This window comes from Anas platyrhynchos, chromosome 4 (genome assembly GCF_047663525.1).
Source record: "Anas platyrhynchos isolate ZD024472 breed Pekin duck chromosome 4, IASCAAS_PekinDuck_T2T, whole genome shotgun sequence".
Taxonomy (NCBI): domain Eukaryota; kingdom Metazoa; phylum Chordata; class Aves; order Anseriformes; family Anatidae; genus Anas; species Anas platyrhynchos.
Window position 1 is genome coordinate 69,981,584 of NC_092590.1, and position 18,677 is coordinate 70,000,260.

Below are 18,677 nucleotides of genomic sequence, written 5' to 3' on the forward strand. Positions count from 1 at the left end.
TACCTGTGAGGTGTGGTTTTTTAATTCCCTCCTGTTCAATGACAAGTATTCAGACTTTTTTCTGAGAACTATGTGTATTGCTTGGAACTAAAGTTCACTCATATACTAGTTTTTAAGACAGGAAGAGTAGTTTTGCGCCACAAGAATGTGTTTCTGTATTCTGAATAGGTGGACGGCTTTCTAAAGCAGCTTGTCTCTTGAGTACGTACTCCAGTAAAATCTCCAGTAAAGGTTATTATCACTTTGCCTTTAATTCTGTTGGTAAAGATTAGCCACCTGGGTTGAAATTTTCTGCAGTACTAATGCTGACCCTTTTGTTCTAAGGAATGTTTCACGTGTAGCTGCACCAGCAACAAGGCTAAGGCAAAGGTCCTGTGTAGGTAAATCATTACAGCTACTTGGTTGAGAAGCTCATTCACTCACATATTGCGGAGCTGTAGCATGCCACATGAGGAGACTGTCTTCAAGACTTGCTTGCTATACCTATTCTGTGAGAAATAGCAAAAAGAGGGTCAGCCAGAATCAGCCACTGTGTGTGTTACTTAGATAAGTCCTGCATCCATGGTGGGTTAAATGTAGGATGATTGTGCATGTAAAGATTATTGTATAACATGCAAGTGACCTGAACTGAAACAGTGGTAGCAGTCCTACTTTGAGATCCTGAATGTCTTATGTTGCATCAGTAAGCAATTTTTTTTTTTTTTTACCATTTTTGTTTTAATGTAAGATGTTACTTATATTCCAGAGAACTGTAGCCCATCACTAGAAACACAGGCTTAGTATTAATAGTAGCAGTGAGTCAGTTAGTTCTTAATAATAGTATAATTTGAACATATGCACTATGTACATCCACAGAGGAAAGGAACTAAGCAAGCACCGAAATCTGAAAAGTTCAACGTTCAGAGTTAATACCTGCTTGTGTTTGAATCAAGTGATAAAATGCTAGCTGGGTTGTATGTGAATGGAAAAAAAGCTTTTACTGAAGTGGGTTCAGAGGCTCCTGCTGGTGGAAACCCGTTGCATGAGGGGAAAAGCAATGATCAGTATCTCAGCCTGCACTGAAGGAGGGCAGAGAAGCTGTATACTCTGCACGAGAACATATAGCACAAAGCTGGGTTTCACCTTTGGGGTGTACCTGAAATCGAATATGCTTTCTGAAGAGTTCTTGAAGAATTTTGGAACAGTAGAAGGTGCTGGCTTCACAGAACACATAACTGGGGTCAGAGCAGCAGTGGTGATGGCTGCCTCCGAGTGCACAGCTGCTTCATCAGGCTAGCAGCTGCAGCCCTGGTGGGAAGGCACTCCCTGGAAACAGAGCTGATGGCTGTACCACCACAGTGATCAGACTCAAAGGCCAGGTAAGCTCCAGCAGAAAGAGAGAGCACTTGGCAAGTGCTTCAAAGTACAAGAGACCAACAATATATTTACATATCGCTGTAATTTAAAATTAGGAACAAGACATAGATCATCAATGGCACAGATTGGAGATTGGGATTAGTACAGTCGCTTCACTTTAGTTATTGAACGCTGCTGTAAATGAGTCATTGGGCCCAAAGATTGCTCATACAAACCTAGAGGGGAAAAAAATACTAAGCATCAGTTGCAGCCCCCAAATCCAACTTCCTCCTGAAATACTCTGTAGCTTAGCCAGGCTCTGCAATAGCACACAGAAGCCATCAGAAATGGTTTCCATTCCTGGCAAGGCTCTTTGCTGCTTTCTGTACTTTTTGAGATCTGGAGACAGTGCACAGGCTAGTCTATGAAGCCCGATTCCCCTTTTATCTTTAGTCTGTGCCTTCCACGTATCGACATATGTACATCCGTTAATTATTGCAGTTTTTAAGCCATCAAAACACTTAATGTGGTAAAAATAACAAGAAGGGGTAGTCTGAGATGGTAAGAAATTTTAAAAATAGTTTGAATCACCACTCATATTTCTGTTAAAAGTAACAAAAATTCAAAGCCAAGAAAAAAAAAAAAGATATAAGTGAAATATTTAGATCTACATCCTGCCTAGTTCACATATACAGTTCTGTGCTTGGTGCAGGGTGAATAACAGAGTTCACAGGTGAGACTGCATGGAAAAGATGATTGAATAGGAAAGCTCTAACAGCTTATCCTGAGGGTTGAACTTTCTGCTTCTCTTCCTTAATTGGTATTTTATCTGATCCTTTTGTAATTATTCAAATTACAGTTTTTTCAAACCTCTCTGAGAAACAACTTGTAATACAAAAGTGGGAGCAGAAGAGGGAGGAAAAGAACTGTTATTTATTAGGAAAAAAAGATCGGAACATTTTGTCCTTTATACAGCCTGTCAAACTCTGCCCTAAAAAAAAAAAAAAAAAAAAAAAAAAAAAAATCAAATTAAATAAATGTGTCAGTGGTTTTATATAGCACAGATTTTATTTATTAAACAGGTTGGGAGGTAGGAAGTGAGCAGGTAATAAATACACCAGGCATTGCATACAACAAAAAATAACCAAGTCTTTCTTAAAATAAACACTGTGTCCTGTGTGCTGGTAGAGGAGCTCAGATCATATCATCCAACCATGACAAATAAAGGACATCCACTGCAGCAAATGTAATGCTGTAATGATGTCCCCGCTCCCCTCCCAAGGGGTTTTCATGCCTAAGAGATCAGGCAATAGCAAGAGTTTCTGAATTCATAGACCATTTGCATTTCATAAGCTGCAGGTGAGGTGCCAACACCTCCCAGCCCCAGGAATCCAACATGCTGCAGTGCCCAGAAACCAGACCATGGCACTGGCAGCTCAGCTGTAAGCCGTTCAGCTCAGGAGTAACCTACACCGAGGCAACACACAGCTCACAGTTGGTTCACAACACACTCATCGTCCACAGACCTTCCCTGTCATCATTTGCTATTGCTTTCAAAGTTGTATTTGGGTTTGGGTTTTGTTTTGGTGTTGGCTTTTGTGTGTTTTTTTTTAAGGCGCTGTTTCACATACAAAAATCTACCTCTAGTACATAGGCAGCTCTAAATGCATATTAAAATATCATTATTCTTTCCATAGCTTTTAATTAGATTAGAAAGTCATGAAATATGTCAAGACATATAATAGACTGTTACTTGAAAAACAGATCTATCCCTGTAACACATAACAGGGAGCTATGAAAGACAAAGACTGCATTTTCCACAGACACTGTGTTATCTAACAAAAAGCCTCTAAATACCAGAATCGGTGTTCTCAGATACAACCCACACTTAACATATAATTTCAGGCCATTCACATGTCAGGAAGCAGGTCATTAATCTACAGAAAAAAAGACTAGATTTTTTTTTTCCTAGCATCAACAGTCATAAAATAGAAAAAATCCATCCAGTTGAGCCAAAATAAATTTATGAACTTTCATCCACAGGAAATACTTCAAGTTGAGCCATATTTAGTACAGCAATGATTGTAACTCGAATGCTATCAATACCCCCTAATGCACTCACATATCCAAATCCTCACCTTTATTATCCCACCACTCAACAAGAGTGTTTTCCTAAATCAAAAAGACTACACAGATATTAATGCTTAACGTGTGAACATAAAAATGATGGGTACGTTAATATAGTATGTAGATAGTTTGTTACTTCACTGATGTGTTAACTTACCAGAAAGCTATACACATCTGTTTTAATAATATTTTTTATAGTCTTAAAAATTGCCTGTCAAGAATGGATCTACCATAATTTAAACCTGGTGATTTTTTAAAGGACAAAATGTGTGTTGAATTTCTTTGAAATAATCCTCTTTCTAAAACAAACTGATATATAATGTACCACAGTTACAATTTTCCAGGCCACTTACTCTAAAGAGGGAAGGGAACCACATTGTCAGGAAACATGCTGAGAAATGAAAGCCCACATATGAAACCAAATAATTTGCAATTCTTGGCATCACATCTGGACGTCTAGCGTCAACTTCAAATTCTTAGTTTCTAATTCAAGACATCTGAACCAGAACCATTACCTGAATGTCCTTCAATGGGGAAAGAGTTCATTCTCCAACCTCAATTCGGACCATGCCATGGGGCTCTCACTTACCTTACTGGACGTGCATGTGGTCATTAGACCAGTAGACAATCATAGTGCAAACAGTCTCCATCCACACCAGTTTGTGGGGCCATTGCCAATCTAGTATTTGTTCCATTCTGAAGAAAGCAAAAGGGGAGTGAAACAAACTCTGCAAAATCTCTGAAAGGAGAGACTTCCACGGCAAGAGGAATCATGAGTTACTGGATTAGGAATCACAAGTTACTGCTCATTTCAGTTCAACAGCAGGCTGCTGGCAGTGGGAAATGCAGCAAATTTCACCTGATTTTTGTTAGGAATTTTTCGGATTATACCTTTTTCCTAGTTCATACCAAACAGGAAAAGATTCTCACATGAAAAACCCATTCCAACTGTCTGAACAGCATCCACACAGGCAAATATAGCCTGGAAGACTGAAGTTGCCTTTTTCCAAGCCCTTCTTCAAACAGCTAATAACTGTGATCTATACAGGCTGCATCCATCTTAGGCAATGTTTGCATTATCTGCAGTTTGCTGGCGTCTCTCTAAACCCTTCTTCCTGATTGATTACTTCAGGTCTTGTGCAAACTGACCCTCATTCCCTGGCGGAGAAATGAGCCTTGCAGAACTGCAAAGCAAAGTCTCCATTTGTGATTTTTCAAAGGTGTTCTTAGCAGTTGTTTGCCTTCTGATTTTATTGCCATCTGTAGAAATAGCTATGCTGGAATTTTTGGAATTAAAAAAAATAAATAAATAAAATAGCCAATATACCCAAAAAGGGCAGTCAGAAGTTCAAATCAAAGTAGCTCTGCCACACAGAGGATTACAGAAGGAACAGGAGTGAGCATATTTAGCTACAAGAATACAGCGAGATTAAAAACGAGTTCTTTTTAGCTCCTTCAAACCAATGAAAATAAAGAATCCTGTTCACCTTTGACCACCTACAGCTTTCCAGTGCAGCCTTAGAGCCTGAGAGCTCAGGCCTTTTTGTACTCACAGCCTGAGAGCAGGGGGTAGCAGAGGCCTTTTTGTACTGTCAGCCTGAGAGCCACGGGTAACACAGGCCTTTTCATAATGGCAATCTTGCTGCTTGGCCACCAAGGTGTGTTTTATCCACTCACTTCCAGCTCCTCCTGCACCATTCAAGGTAAGCACCTTGGCAATGTACAGACAGGGTTCTTGTGACAGCCCAGACTGAAGGTGTGAACGGCCGCAGACGGTAACTTGCATCTTAGCAGTTCCCCAACCAGCTGTGAGAGGGTCTAAACCTGTCTTGTTCCATCTCCAGTAAGTCCCCCAACTATTGTAAACAGGACTGACTATGCTGAACGCAGAACCAGGTATGCTTCAGCATCAGGCCAGGCTGCTCTGCACCAGCACTCGCCCAATGTACAGACTGGGCTTTACATATACTTCTCTCCAAGGAGAAAAACAGCCACTGAAGATGATTCTCTCCAAGGACCAAGCCATATATTCAATACAGACTTGACTCCTTCACAGAGCTGACGCAGGCACAACAGGACGTGCGTTGTCACATGTGCAGCAGGACAGTCTGGCAGTTTGGAGTGGACGCAGGCATTTAACTATCACACAGTTTCTACTCCATCTCTGGTAGAGGTGGCACAGCAGATCTGTTTGAGGACACAGCAGCAACCTCAGCCTGATCCAAGAGATTTCACATCTTTGCTGCATCCACGAGAAGCAGCAATGCAAGTGGCAGACTCCTGCACCCATCCAAACGCAACAGTTCATAGGCATGAACACCCTCCTGCCGCTACCCTACTCTTTTCTCTACAATCACTAGCAAATAAAAACTTGCTTTCCAGCTCTCTGCTGACACCTACCTACTTCTCTGCCAAACTCCCAGTAGGAATTTTTTGCTGTGCTTCTGAATTTGTGGCCAGTACTGCGAAGCATTGCTTGTAAAAGGACAAAGTGCATGCAGCAGCCAAGGGCATGCCACAAGGCACATCTTTCAGCAGCAGCAGCAGAGAGACACTGATCTGCGATGAACCCAAGCAACTCCTTACATAATAAAACTTTGGTATCCAAAGGCCAGATTCCCTTCTGAGTACACAATCTGCTCTATTTTCTGTATGTTGAACTACCCATAAATTGTTAGCTCAGCCCACAGATAAGTGAAATTTAACTTATACAATATCAAGTGCTAGGATATTATTATTTTATTTTTTTTTTTTTTTAGGGATTTTACAACAGTGTAATGTAATGTAGAGATAAATTACTGTCAGGCTAAATCTGCTTTCTGATCCCACCCCCCACTACACATTCCTCAAATAAACTGACACTTCTTATTTCAGTAAAACGGTGATGTTACATACGCCTCGGTGTACACAGTGGGATAATAAATTTGAATTATTTCTAGATGCTCTGATGCAGACAAATGCTTAAAAGCAAGTAAATTTTAAAGTTAACTTCCCCTCACTCTGAAGTCCTTACCAAACTCAAAGTTCACTTGGTAGCTGCACTTTTCCAAACCTGACCACTGCATATTTTATCATAATCCAGGATGTGAATTATTTGTACTCTAGGCTGTATCCACTTGATCATCACAGACCTAAGACTCAGAGTGAGGCTATCATGAAGCCCATCATATTTCAGGGAGAGCATGAAACCGCAATCATCAGAAAAAATCCTAACCGGAAAAAAAAAAAAAAATAGCACTTTTCTTTAATTCTACTCACCCACACTGAAAAAACATATGTTTACATAAGCTAGTCCTTACAAAATTCCGCTGAATAAATTCTGTCTCCCATCCTTACTCTGTTTTGTTTGGTCTTATTGCTGCATGATGTTAAAGTAACATTTGTTTTCAAGCTTGACTTCAAAGTAATGCTCATGTAGCTGGCGGAATGATAGCTGAGGATCTTCCCAGGTAACCAGGGACACAAAAATGTAACAATGTTATCTAAAAAAATGCAGAATTTTCCCAGAAATGAGCAGCCAGCAATCGAAAAAATCCCATGTGTTCTTCCTGTGATCATTTTAGCAAAGAATGTGTATGTTATCCTGGCAACACTGGAAAAGGTACTAACTGAAGTGTGCGTGTTGCTGCACCATTTTTATAAAGCGTAATCATCCATAATTCAAATTCAAGTATAGTTTTCCAAGCTACAATAATTAAAACTTGTTTGTTTAAGTCTACAGCAGGGAGGAAAGTGAGGAATTTTTCCAAGCTATTTGCTAAAAACAACTCTTGGGGCACATTTTCACGCACATTTAGATACCTAAAGGCACCTACTGGCATTTTCCCTGCAGGTGCCGCAGTGCTGTTAAAACCCAGGCAACTATTTGCATCATTCGGCAAGAAAATGCCTCCAAACCCCAGCAGCACGTTTTTGACTTGGAGAAATTCCATCATCGAAATATAAAACTGTTCCATAACAGTTTGTGAACAGCACCATAAAAACACACTGGAGCAGTAGTTACATTTGGCAGTAACCGACGGAGCAAGACGACCAGAGTGAAAGAGGCACACACACGTGACACACAGATGTGCAAAACAGATGCATGGCAGAGACAGCTCGGCGATGGCATAGATTGGTCCAGACCTAACTGTTATGCCCAGACACTTCCCTTGCTGACAGCCTGCTTTCTCATCTCTGAGAGCACTGTCCACAAACTGGCATATTAATATACTTCAAGAACATCCTACAGAAGCACCAGCAGCATCACATGGTTTTGTCCTTCTCATAGTTGATTCCCATACTCCTGGTAAGGGCAGGGGGAGAGACGGGGAGAGCTCACTAAGAGGAGAATGCTAAATTAAAAATGAGCAAAGCCTTCACTTGTGCCAGCAGAAGTTACAAGTCACATTTATGACCAAAAGTATTGGAGTTGTTTTGTTTTGTTTTTGTGCAAAGAGTTCTGAAATTTTAATCATCTTACAACAATCGTAACCCATATTAAACTGCATTTTAGACCACTTACACCAGATGTGTGAATAATCCCCCAATTATTTGGACATTATCGGCATTACCAGTGTTAACCAATGGAAACTACATGGTGAGCACAAGTCTACTCATAGGATTGCAACTTGGCTTTCATTTTTCCCAGTTTGCCACCGGAAATAGGAGGCACTTTATTTATTTAGAAAAAATAAAATTAAAATAAAATAAAATAAAATAAAATAAAATAAAATAAAATAAAATAAAATAAAATAAAATAAAATAAAATAAAATAAAATAAAATAAAATAAAATGGTTTGCATTTCTGTGAGCTCCTGTTGTTCTAGTGAGAAAACTGTGATTTCCTCAACAAAAATATCAAGCCTATAACATGATAGCAAGGATTGCAAGGTACCATAAAAATAAAAAGCAACCGGTTTTTAACAGGCACAACAGTAAGGTTTGACTTGCTGCTTCAGCCTCCTGAACATTTTGCAACGTAATTTAGTGCATGAGAATAGGAACTAAATTTAAAAAACAAGTGAAAATCATCTTTTCTATTTGACTTATTCAAGGTAAGTACAAAAAGAGAAGTAGAAATCTGGAAAGCAAATTACTCCATTTGTGGAAAGCCTTATAGGATAATTATGTTAATATTAACAAAGACTATAAATATATCTGACCATCTAGACAATCCTAGCTGAAATTACTATGACATACACAAACCCATGCACACAGAGAACCACATGAATGTGCTGATTCACACCCCCTTTAACCTGAAAAAAAACACATTTTAACACTGTGACTCCTCCTGTAAGGCCAGCAGCAGTCTGATGACCTTTAGCATCTCATCAAATCTCCTCCTGTGCTGCAAAGTCCCAGTGCAAGCAGTTTTAAGAAAGGCAGCCTTTGCAGAGAACCTGGGTGATATATTTTCCTGGTAGATATGATTTTACAATAGAAATATTGAGGCTTCATTATATATCACAATGCTGCAACTATTACAAGTACGGTCCTGTAGATGGGTTGCTAAATGCTGAGTCCATGCAGGTAAAAGCTCTGCTCCATGCAGATGTCAGATCAAGGCCAACGTATGACTTGGAGACAATACAACAAGGGCATTTGCTTCATCCTGTTGTCACACATCCTGCAACTATAGGAGGTAGAAAGCAACTCAGTACATCATGAAAACAGTTTTGCATTGGTTATGGTACAGCACAAGGAAATCCACTACTTACATCTAAACACCAGCCTTCTGAGACCCCAACTTTTTACTCCAATATCAGAAGACAGCTCTGAAACACTGACTAAACAAAGACTGAAAGTGGAAAACACTGCATTTCAGTGCATCAGGCAAGCAATGCACATTTTAAATATCAAGTATAAATAGGCACATCACAAGGGTTTTGTCCCTGCAAGTCCTCTAGTGGAATCTCTTAATGGAAGAGCAGTTATTAGGCCTGGTGAGCCCTGGGCTCTGATATCCTGTTCCCAAGGAGCTTCAAGTTCAGGCTACCCTAGTTGTACTAAATGTGTGTTTATAATGTAGATCACCACTGCCCATTTGTCAAATAATAATAAATAATAATAATAATAATAATAATAATAATAATAATAATAATAATAATAATAATAATAATAATAATAATAATACCACCACTTAAACTGGGAGTCTCATAAGAAATATTCCTTTTTCCCTTCAGAAATAAGTTAGGCTGATAAAAAGGAAAGTACATCTCAGCACAGAACAGATGACAATGGCATTAATCAACTCTCAAATGAGTATTTTTTTATTTGAGAGATTTCTGATATTTTACATTACTATTGAGACTACAATCAAATAAATTTAAAGGCCAAATTCTGTCTCAAAAACAAGCAACTGCCTCTCCTACCAGGTCACATAGTGAACCCTCTCTTGCACAAAATTTACATTCACCAATATTATGAATTATGCATATCTAAAAAACAGAATTGGGCTGTGATATTGTGTCTTACGAAGGCACAGTCAAAAGATTGCAATACCCAAGATATCATTCTTGATAACCACTGGAAGCCAAAGGTGGTACATTATTACAGGTCAAAACTTTGTTTTCTTTGTAACTACACTAATTTTTTAGTGTAGGGTAACTGCCATATTTACATTCACGTTTTATTTAAATAACATTTTGTTTGGGGACAAATACGCAGAAAACAATAATTACACAGACAATGCAACACAAGAAATTAAGTCAAGTTTTGTATCATACAATCTCACTGTACAAAAGCAAGTTGGCAAAGACTTGTGGATAAACCTATATTACAAGAGAACTTTTTTTCTGTCGATTCTGTAGCATTTCTGAAGACATCATGCTCTTACCCAGAACTGTTTTTTTGCTATTTAGGGACAGTAGAGAATTATTTGACAGAAGTTTTAGTGTCAAGGTGGATGATTCAATTTTGATGCTGGTACATTAGGCATAGTTTTGGAGATATAAATAAAGAACTCACATTCAAAAGTGACTGTTTCTTTTGAGTAACTTGTTTTTAAGCTTTTCTGTATGAGAAGCGTGAAACCTCATTTTATAAGTCATGTGTATGTTCAGATGCAGTAAAATTTGAGAAGAATTACAGGTACTCAGCAGTGATGAAAGCAAAGTTCATGTTGTCTAAAACGGAGCTTTTAAGAACAGAAGCCCCCTAAACATCCCTTCAAATTACTAAGGTTTATAGGTATAATTAAATTATGTTATATATGTGTGTATGTGTTCTTGTCTGTGTGCACCCTTGTCTGTACGCACCCCTGACACCACATCTTTTAAAGCTGAGCAATTTTAGCCAAAGCTACAGAACTCTTAGTGAGGTATAAAACTGAATTACCCATAGATCTTTTTAAGCATGTCCATAAAAGAGCATATAAATTAAACAAAACTGTGCCTGCAAAAATCAGGCACTGAGTTTTCTTGCTTTTGTAAAGTTTCATTAATATATTAATAAAGGTTTTACATAATTTATACACTCAGATATATACATATATTTTATCTGTAATGTGTGCTTACATACATACAAATGCACGCATGCAAACTTATGTGTACACATACCACACACACACTCACATTCCCTTTCCTGCACACATTCAAGTTCTTTATCTTTAAAGAAAATGCCACAATTTCATAAATGCTGGAATTTGTTCCAGGTTCTTATATGACTTTAGACTTACACAAAAAGATAACTTACATCTATTGTATATGGAAAAAAACTCCGGAATTTACAACCAAATTTTAAAAAGAACGAAAGGAGGAGAGAATGAAAGGAGGAGAGAACGACAGGAGGAGAGAACGAAAGGAGGAGAGAACACGCATACACCCCTCACGCTACCAGCTTTCCAATTAGGAATCAATATATTGGAATGAATCTGGTATAAATGCAATATTCAGTGGCAGCTTTTGTATTTTTAACAATAAATGTGAATCTTTTGGAAGTTAAATTAGTACCAGCTTATGGTGAGCAAAAAGTTCTTTGCTAGACAGGTCACTGCTGAGCCCCTTTCTTCTTTTGCTCCAGCTCCTGCAAGCGTTCCTCCCTGCACTGCGCATGCTGTGTTCCCACTTTGTGGGCTGTCTCGGTGGCTGTGATGTCAATCTGTGCATATCGGGATGATCCACTCCCTGAAACACCAAACAAAATGGTATAATAGATTATACCACACAGTCCAGAATAAGACTGACCGAGTGTTAAGCTATTGAGAGACTTCTTCCTTGGATTTTCTATGTGGATCTTGGTCTGGCATTGCAGCAGTCTCTATAATGGAGTAAGGTGATAAACACAACTAAAGAAGCTTTGTTATCTAGATATTTCATGTATTTGCTTTTCATCAAATAAGAATCTGAAATGCTTGTATTTTTGCTCCAAGTTTTAATTTTCACCCCTGCTCCTCCCAGTAGACGACAAAATTGAACAAAATGACAATTTAGTCCAATAATTGGCAATGAGATAGATAAAAGCTGCTCAGCCTGTTCAAGAGAAGAACAGTTCTGTGAGGGTGCAGACATACAACTCCAGAAGCTGGAAAAACTTTAATATGAAAGATTAAAATAGTTATTGTCAGCACCTTCAAAGTTATACAAGTTGAGCATGGGTTAGCGTTTGACATTTAAGAAAGTTCATGTCAGTTTATGGAAATAAATCTCTTCATTCTTAATGCCTTGGTTTACTGTCTTTAAAATAAAACATCACTCTCATATCTCAACAGGGTGTTATACAGAGATCTATATTTATTTAAAAAAAAAAAAAAGAGTGCTAGCATTTCAAAATTGTAAACATGCTGATATTAAAGGTATTAAAATTGAAATATCAGTAGCTGAAAATTAAGCATGGAAAATCTATCAATACTAAGGAATTGAATGCCAAATCCTGATTAGGATTAGCTGTCTGTAAGGCATTCCTCCTTACACCTCTAAATGACCGTACATGGTAGTTATAATGCACATTTATGTGCTAATTCTCCAAATGAAGCATTAGAAGTAAAAACCCATATGCAGACCAAAGAATCAGGGGGTGAAAGGGAATCAAATGCTTCTGCTAGCTTCCTCTCTGCAGCCTTTTCACATGGAAAGCAGACAGAACACCATATTTCTGTTCTGAAGCATTTGCTGCATGGCTCTACAGGCAGTGTCTTCTTCAGTACCTTTAGAAGCAAGCCTTGTACACCTACACCCACAACCCTGTCTCTGAAGCCAAGCAAGGAAAATTAAACAAATGCAGTCCTAATACATGCAATGAAACTCTTGAGAACACGAAGCAAATTACTGTCTGTCAAACTCCACAGACATAGAAATGTTCACTTTAGGATTGCATATACAATGCACCTGTCAGAGAGATGCAACATCTTATAGAACCTTGTTAGCTCAAAATCTTTCCCAAAAGAGTCAGCAGCTACAAGAAGTGCTTCACAAATGTACCTGGGTACAACTCCACAGTTAGCCAGAGGCTAAATGGGTAGATGAGAAATTAAGATTCCCCATACCATGTACATTCTGCATTACTGCATCCTTTGCTGTTTAAATAGTACTGTAGACTTCCTTACCTCTTATGCTTGTGGTAGGTTCTTGAAGTTCCAGTTCCATGTAATGAAGTTGTTTTTTGGAAGTTGGACTGACAGGAATATTAACATAGGTGGCTGTCTCACTGTGGGGTCGATCTGATGCAGGTACATCAGCTGAATAACCTACTGCCCCTTCTAAAATAAATAACATGTTATTATAGACACTGCGATGACCAGTGATCAATTTCATAAAACACACTGTTCTGCCAAATATTCTGAAAGAAAACATTTAGCAGTAACAACACAGCTCACCAAATGGTATATTTGTCAATCCTAAATGGGACATGAGAAGACCAAAGCTTCTACAGAAAATATTGTCAGAGACTGATCAAATCAGGATCTACGCAGAAGACCACAGACCACTGCCTGTCATCTCATTGGGTTGTGTCAGAAAACAAACACTGCACAGAAATTTTCTAACAGATGCAAGGTATGCAACATTACTTCACAAGGCTATCAGCTACAGCTCAGATTAATAAAGCCTTACATGAAGCAGCCTGTTCTAGGAAGATATGGACTATTATAGCACGTGCAAGAGAGCACCCAAAACCAGTAGAAGTTCAGAAAGCATGTCACAAAAACAGAGACTGAAGAACTGCTTAAAACAAGGGAAAGGCAATCTTGTGCAGACAGCTTTCCTAGCAGGACTGATGCCAAGTGGGGACAGATCAAGTAATAAAAGATTTCAACTGTAGAAAAAAAAAAAGAAAAAAAAAAAAAAGTAAATTAGACAGTTGGAAATATATCTTTAATAGTTAAGATCACAAGAACACTAAAGATAATCCCACAGAAGCTGGAGAATGTCTGCGTCTAGAATTGTCTGAAAAAGAGAGATGTTAATGCCTACCAGGAAATAGTTCTCTATAGAACAATTGTGACTTAAAGGGGACTATATTGTCTATTGAATGACTTCTCAAGACCCCCTCTAGTACTGTTTCCAATTATTCTAATCTTGTCAGAAGTGAAACTGAGAGAAGATAAAAGGTTAATGTTCCATTCACTGGCCTGCCAAGCATTTCAGCCTTCAAACCCCACCTGACATCAGGCACCTACATCAAGCTTTTCAGTCTTGATGAAATACCAACAGAAAGACTTCCCAGAATTACTTGGGCTATAGGAGACCCAAATACAAAGCTGTATTCTGTCTGTGCCTAGACAAGGCTTTGAGTCCCACCCTTACGGTACTATTCAGAAAGCCAGTTATCACCTGTCTGCCCAGGCCTGTTGGAGTTCTTACCATTAAACACTTTCTAGGGCGATGCTAAAGCTTACAGTACCATGGCTGCTACATTCTCAGAAGGCATGGGTAACTCAGAATTCATAGTTCAGGTCAGCACAGAGAGATGACAAACTGCAAGTTTACACACTCATCACCAGGATCACCAGGATCCACCTATGCACACTCTCTCCCATCATTTGTTTTGTGAGTTGTACCCAACTCAGGTCACCTTATAGGACAAAATGGAAAGCGTTGTTTTGAGAATCACAGAATGGTTAAGGTTGGAAGGGACCTCTGGAGGTCGTTCTGTCCAATCCCCCTGCTCAAGCAGGGCCATCAAAACCTGCTTGCCCTGGACCATGTCCAGACAGCTTTTGAATAGCTCAAAGGAGGAGGCTCCATAACCTCTCTGGGTAACCTGTGCCAGTGCTCTATCATCTTCACAGTAAAAAAGTGTTTCCTGATGTTCAGAGGGAACCTCCTTTGCTTCATTTTGTGCCCATTGACTCTTGTCCCATCACAGAGCACCACTGAAAATAACAAGGTTCCACCCTCTTTGCACCGTCCCTTTAGGTATTTATATATTGATTAGATCCCCCCTCAGTGCTGAGTAGAGGAAGGACCACCTCCCTCAACCAGCTGGTCATGCTTTGCCTAATGCAGACCAGGATACAATTAGCCACTTTCGTGGCAAGGCCACACTGTTGGCTTGTGTTTGATGTGGTGTCCATCAGGACCCCTAGGTCCTTTTCTTCAGCAGGTATTGGTGCCTGGGTTTGTTCATCTCCAGGTGCAGGACACTGCACTTCCCTTTGTTGAACTTCAGGTTTCTGTCAGCCTAGAATCCTGCTTCAGGTTCTCCAGATCTTGCATGAAGACTCTGAGCAGCTTGCCTGCATCAAGAGGAACTCTGTGCTTGCTGGGTTTTGGTTGTGACCAGCAGCATCATGTTAGGTATTCAATGAAGGAAGTCTGGGGCCTAGAATTTGCAAGTAGCTGAGCAAAAGCCCTGAAAACATCAATGATATTTACACAGTACAATCACACGATAAAGATGCAGATGTGTAGTCCTCAGTGTCCCAAGAAGTCATAATTTAACTAATAACTAAGCGAGTTAGTGCCACTGCCTCCTACTTCAAGTAGTGCCAGGAGGAGTGCTCCATGGCCTGCAGAGGTCAGTAAGTACTTAACATTAAAATGCCTCTGTCAAGTGAGTTTCCAGAGAAGATGGGTTTTGACTGTTGCTACTGCCTAAATACCATCATCCATTACATTTTATTAAAAAAAAAAAAAAAAAAAAAAAAAAAGTTTGTTAAATATATTTTTATAAATACAATGATCACTACTGATTGATTGCTATTGCATTTTAAAGCAATGCATTTCTGATCTTCTTTCTTCCACGTTTATCTTTGGCAACAGCCTGGGGGAAGGGAGAGATGAAGGGGGGTTGTTTTTGCTTTTTAAAACATTTTGGTCAATGAATAATGCTAGCTTTCTCCAGAACCAGATCATAATAATTCCACAACTATATATTTACATATATCTGAGTAAGCTGGTGGAAAAACAGTTGTCATAAGCAAGCAGAAGACTCAGTGCCACAAGCTCTGTCTGTCATCACTTAAGAAAGGAGTACTAAATTGAAGGGGTAGTAAGATGCATATGTGTGGTTCATCAGCTGTTATGAAGGGAAGAAACTTGATCAAATTATGTTGACTTTCATTTATAAGGTCCATCTCAAATGGAAATGTAAAATCCAATACCAAATAACGCATCATAAATCATTCCTGTGTGTTCCCTAGATTGCAGGAGTGACAGCTTCTGAGTGCTAAGAACTAGAGAGAGGTCACCTTAGAGTCTGAGGCTAAGTTGGGGCAGAGGAGTGCAGAGGAAAAATGGTATCACTTTCAGGTTCTTCCTCTCCATGAAGTTCCTTTCTTTGTCCGCACATAATACTCATATCAAAACTTTATTTGTCCAAATCACTATTTCTCTTTTCATCCAATCCGGACTTTCACAGAATCACAGAATTTCTAGGTTGGAAGAGACCTCAAGATCATCGAGTCCAACCTCTAACCTAACACTAACAGTCCCCACTAAACCATATCCCTAAGCTGTACATCTAAACGTCTTTTGAGGACTTCCAGGGATGGTGACTCCACCACCTCCCTGGGCAGCCCGTTCCAGGATATACTGGACTTTGTCAGGATATAAATGGAAAGGCAGTAGGTGGTCTTTTTAGAGCACAGAAGAGGATGATTTCCTATATCCAAACAGCAGCAGCTGTTAATAAAGGGGGACTTTTTCTTCTTCTTGGACTGCATTATGAACAGCAGAGAGAGCTCATACAATGTTGGGTGACAGCAAGAGTTGTCAGAGGTTACAGTAGGATCCACAATACTGTAATCTCTCTAGACTTAAGCTATTTAAATCAAAGGAATCTACTGTACATTTCAAAAATTTTAAAGACTTGTAAACCGACCAATTTTCTGACAGATTTTCATTTTTAAAAATAAATAAATGAATAAAAACAGGGACGTCCAAGAAGTAACCAACCAATTTCTGACCATCAGACAAGTTGTTGTTCCAAAGCAAGTGAGTGAATGTTAAAAACAATAGGAAAACAAAAGCAAACTAAAAAACAAGAACAACAACAAAGGAGAAATCTTTAAGTCTGCACCAAACATTATTATCAGAAATAGCTAAATGATTCTGTCTTGAGTATTTCAAATGAATTTGGCAGACCCATAGCACTGAAAACGTGCACCCCAAAATAGTTAAAATCATAATCAAATGACAATCGTAAGGACTGATACAGCGCAATAGCTGTTAAGGAAAAGATAATTTTTGAAGTTTTTCTATACACTATTAAAGTGATGTAGCAGGAGTTTAAGTCAAGTGCCCTCAAAGCTAGCTAGCAGGAAAACTAGCAAACTATAGGGGTAAATAGGTGAAAGGCTTTGGGAAGCTGAATGTCATATCTGATAATTTTTCTGAAAAAGGGAGAAAAAGTAGAACCAAAAGAAATATTTAAATCAGTAACAGGAGAAGCGTAAAAACAGGAAATGGAGTAGCATTGATAAGAGTGAAAAGAAAAAGAAAGGAAAGGCAAACATAGGTATGATTGTGGAGAGAAGAAGAGAATGATATTTGAAACTGGCGTTTCAGCCTTTCTTTCAACAAGTGTTGTTCACAGAAAGAACACCAACACCCGAAGTTAACTGTGTGCACGTGTGTGCGTGTATGAACATACATGTAAAATTGACATGTTCAAAGGCCATCACCTCAGAAAAAATCAACATTTAGAAGAGCTCACAATATAAAAGCAAATAAGGAGAAAGAAACAGGAGATGTTAGTGTAGTCCTCTGATATAACTAGCTGCGAAGATCTTTACTCACCAGGTTCCTCAGGGCTAGTAGGAGTTCCAGGTTCTGAATGAAGTGTCAGCATCTCATAACCACCTTTAGGACCTAGAATACAGGAAAACCATCAATGGCTTCAAAGGTGGGAATCTGCTTAATGAAAACGCAATTTTAGGTTTGGACTTGTAACCTTCTAATCCAAATAGTCATACTGAAAAAAATCCAAGAAAGGATAACAGTGGCTAGTGTTGACTTTTCTGTGATGATATCAGAATTTTCTACAGAGAGCAACAACAAATAAATAAACAATAGGGCATTTTTAAAAGTATTAACACTGAAGGCCACTAAAGTCAACAGCATGTTTTGCTATACATTGATGTGGGAGCGGAGCTGTCTTGAATGCATGAATCAGGGAGAAGAGCGTGGGTGATCTTGGGAGCATCTGGAAGACTCTTGTTAAAATTCCACCTCCAGTATGATGGATAACTTCTTGATTTCTGACAAAGCTCTGTAGAAAGTGCCTAAACTAGCCCTTCCAAAGATAACTTCTCATTCCAAGTGCAAATCGTCATCTTTGCAAGAAGCCAGGTTGCACAACATCACTGGTGCTTCCAGAGCGCTAAGCTGAAAAAAGATGCTCGTGTTCCATCGTGATCTCAGACTCCACCCCAGTTCAAATAAGGCAAGCTGAAAAGCTATGCCCATAGTATGAACGTACTGGTATTAAATCTGAATGACAAATGCTCACAATTTTACCCGCTAACGTTGTTTTTTCCTCCATTACCATAAGTATCTTTAAATGTGTTTGTTTTTTCTTTTCCAGCATCTCTTTGCTAGGGTACAAAATGTCTCATGGCCTGAGGTGGGTTTTTTGTTGTTGTATTGTTTTGGGGTTATGGGTTTTGGGGTTTGTTTTGTTTTGTTTTGTTTTTTGATTTATTTTTTTTTAGTGGGTGCCCTTTGCTAAAGTGCTGACAACATTTTACTGCTGTGAATAAAATTACTGCCTATGCTCTGACACTTATCTCATCTGTCACTGCCTCTTCTAAACTTATCCCATCTGTCAATGCCTTTCTAACAAAAACCTGCAAAGCA

The 18,677-nt window shown here is 38.9% G+C and overlaps 1 protein-coding gene across 4 annotated transcripts in view; it reads right to left on the reverse strand.

Moving 5' to 3' along the window:
- Positions 1 to 9,692: 9,692 nt before the first annotated feature.
- The window catches only part of DOK7 (docking protein 7), a 65,924-nt gene continuing 56,939 nt past the window's right edge, over positions 9,693 to 18,677 (reverse strand). For 3 of the 4 annotated variants that reach the window (XM_027455599.3, XM_027455600.3, XM_021270001.4), the window contains 3 exons: positions 17,619 to 17,690; positions 12,986 to 13,138; positions 9,693 to 11,567 (listed from right to left, as the gene is read on the reverse strand). In XM_027455599.3, the coding sequence (XP_027311400.2) occupies positions 11,431 to 11,567; positions 12,986 to 13,138; positions 17,619 to 17,690 (362 nt within the window). In that variant the 3' untranslated portion in view covers positions 9,693 to 11,430. Of the gene's footprint in view, positions 11,568 to 12,985; positions 13,139 to 17,618; positions 17,691 to 17,738; positions 18,668 to 18,677 lie in introns of those variants that run through there. The other variant, XM_072037805.1, reaches the window with a different exon arrangement.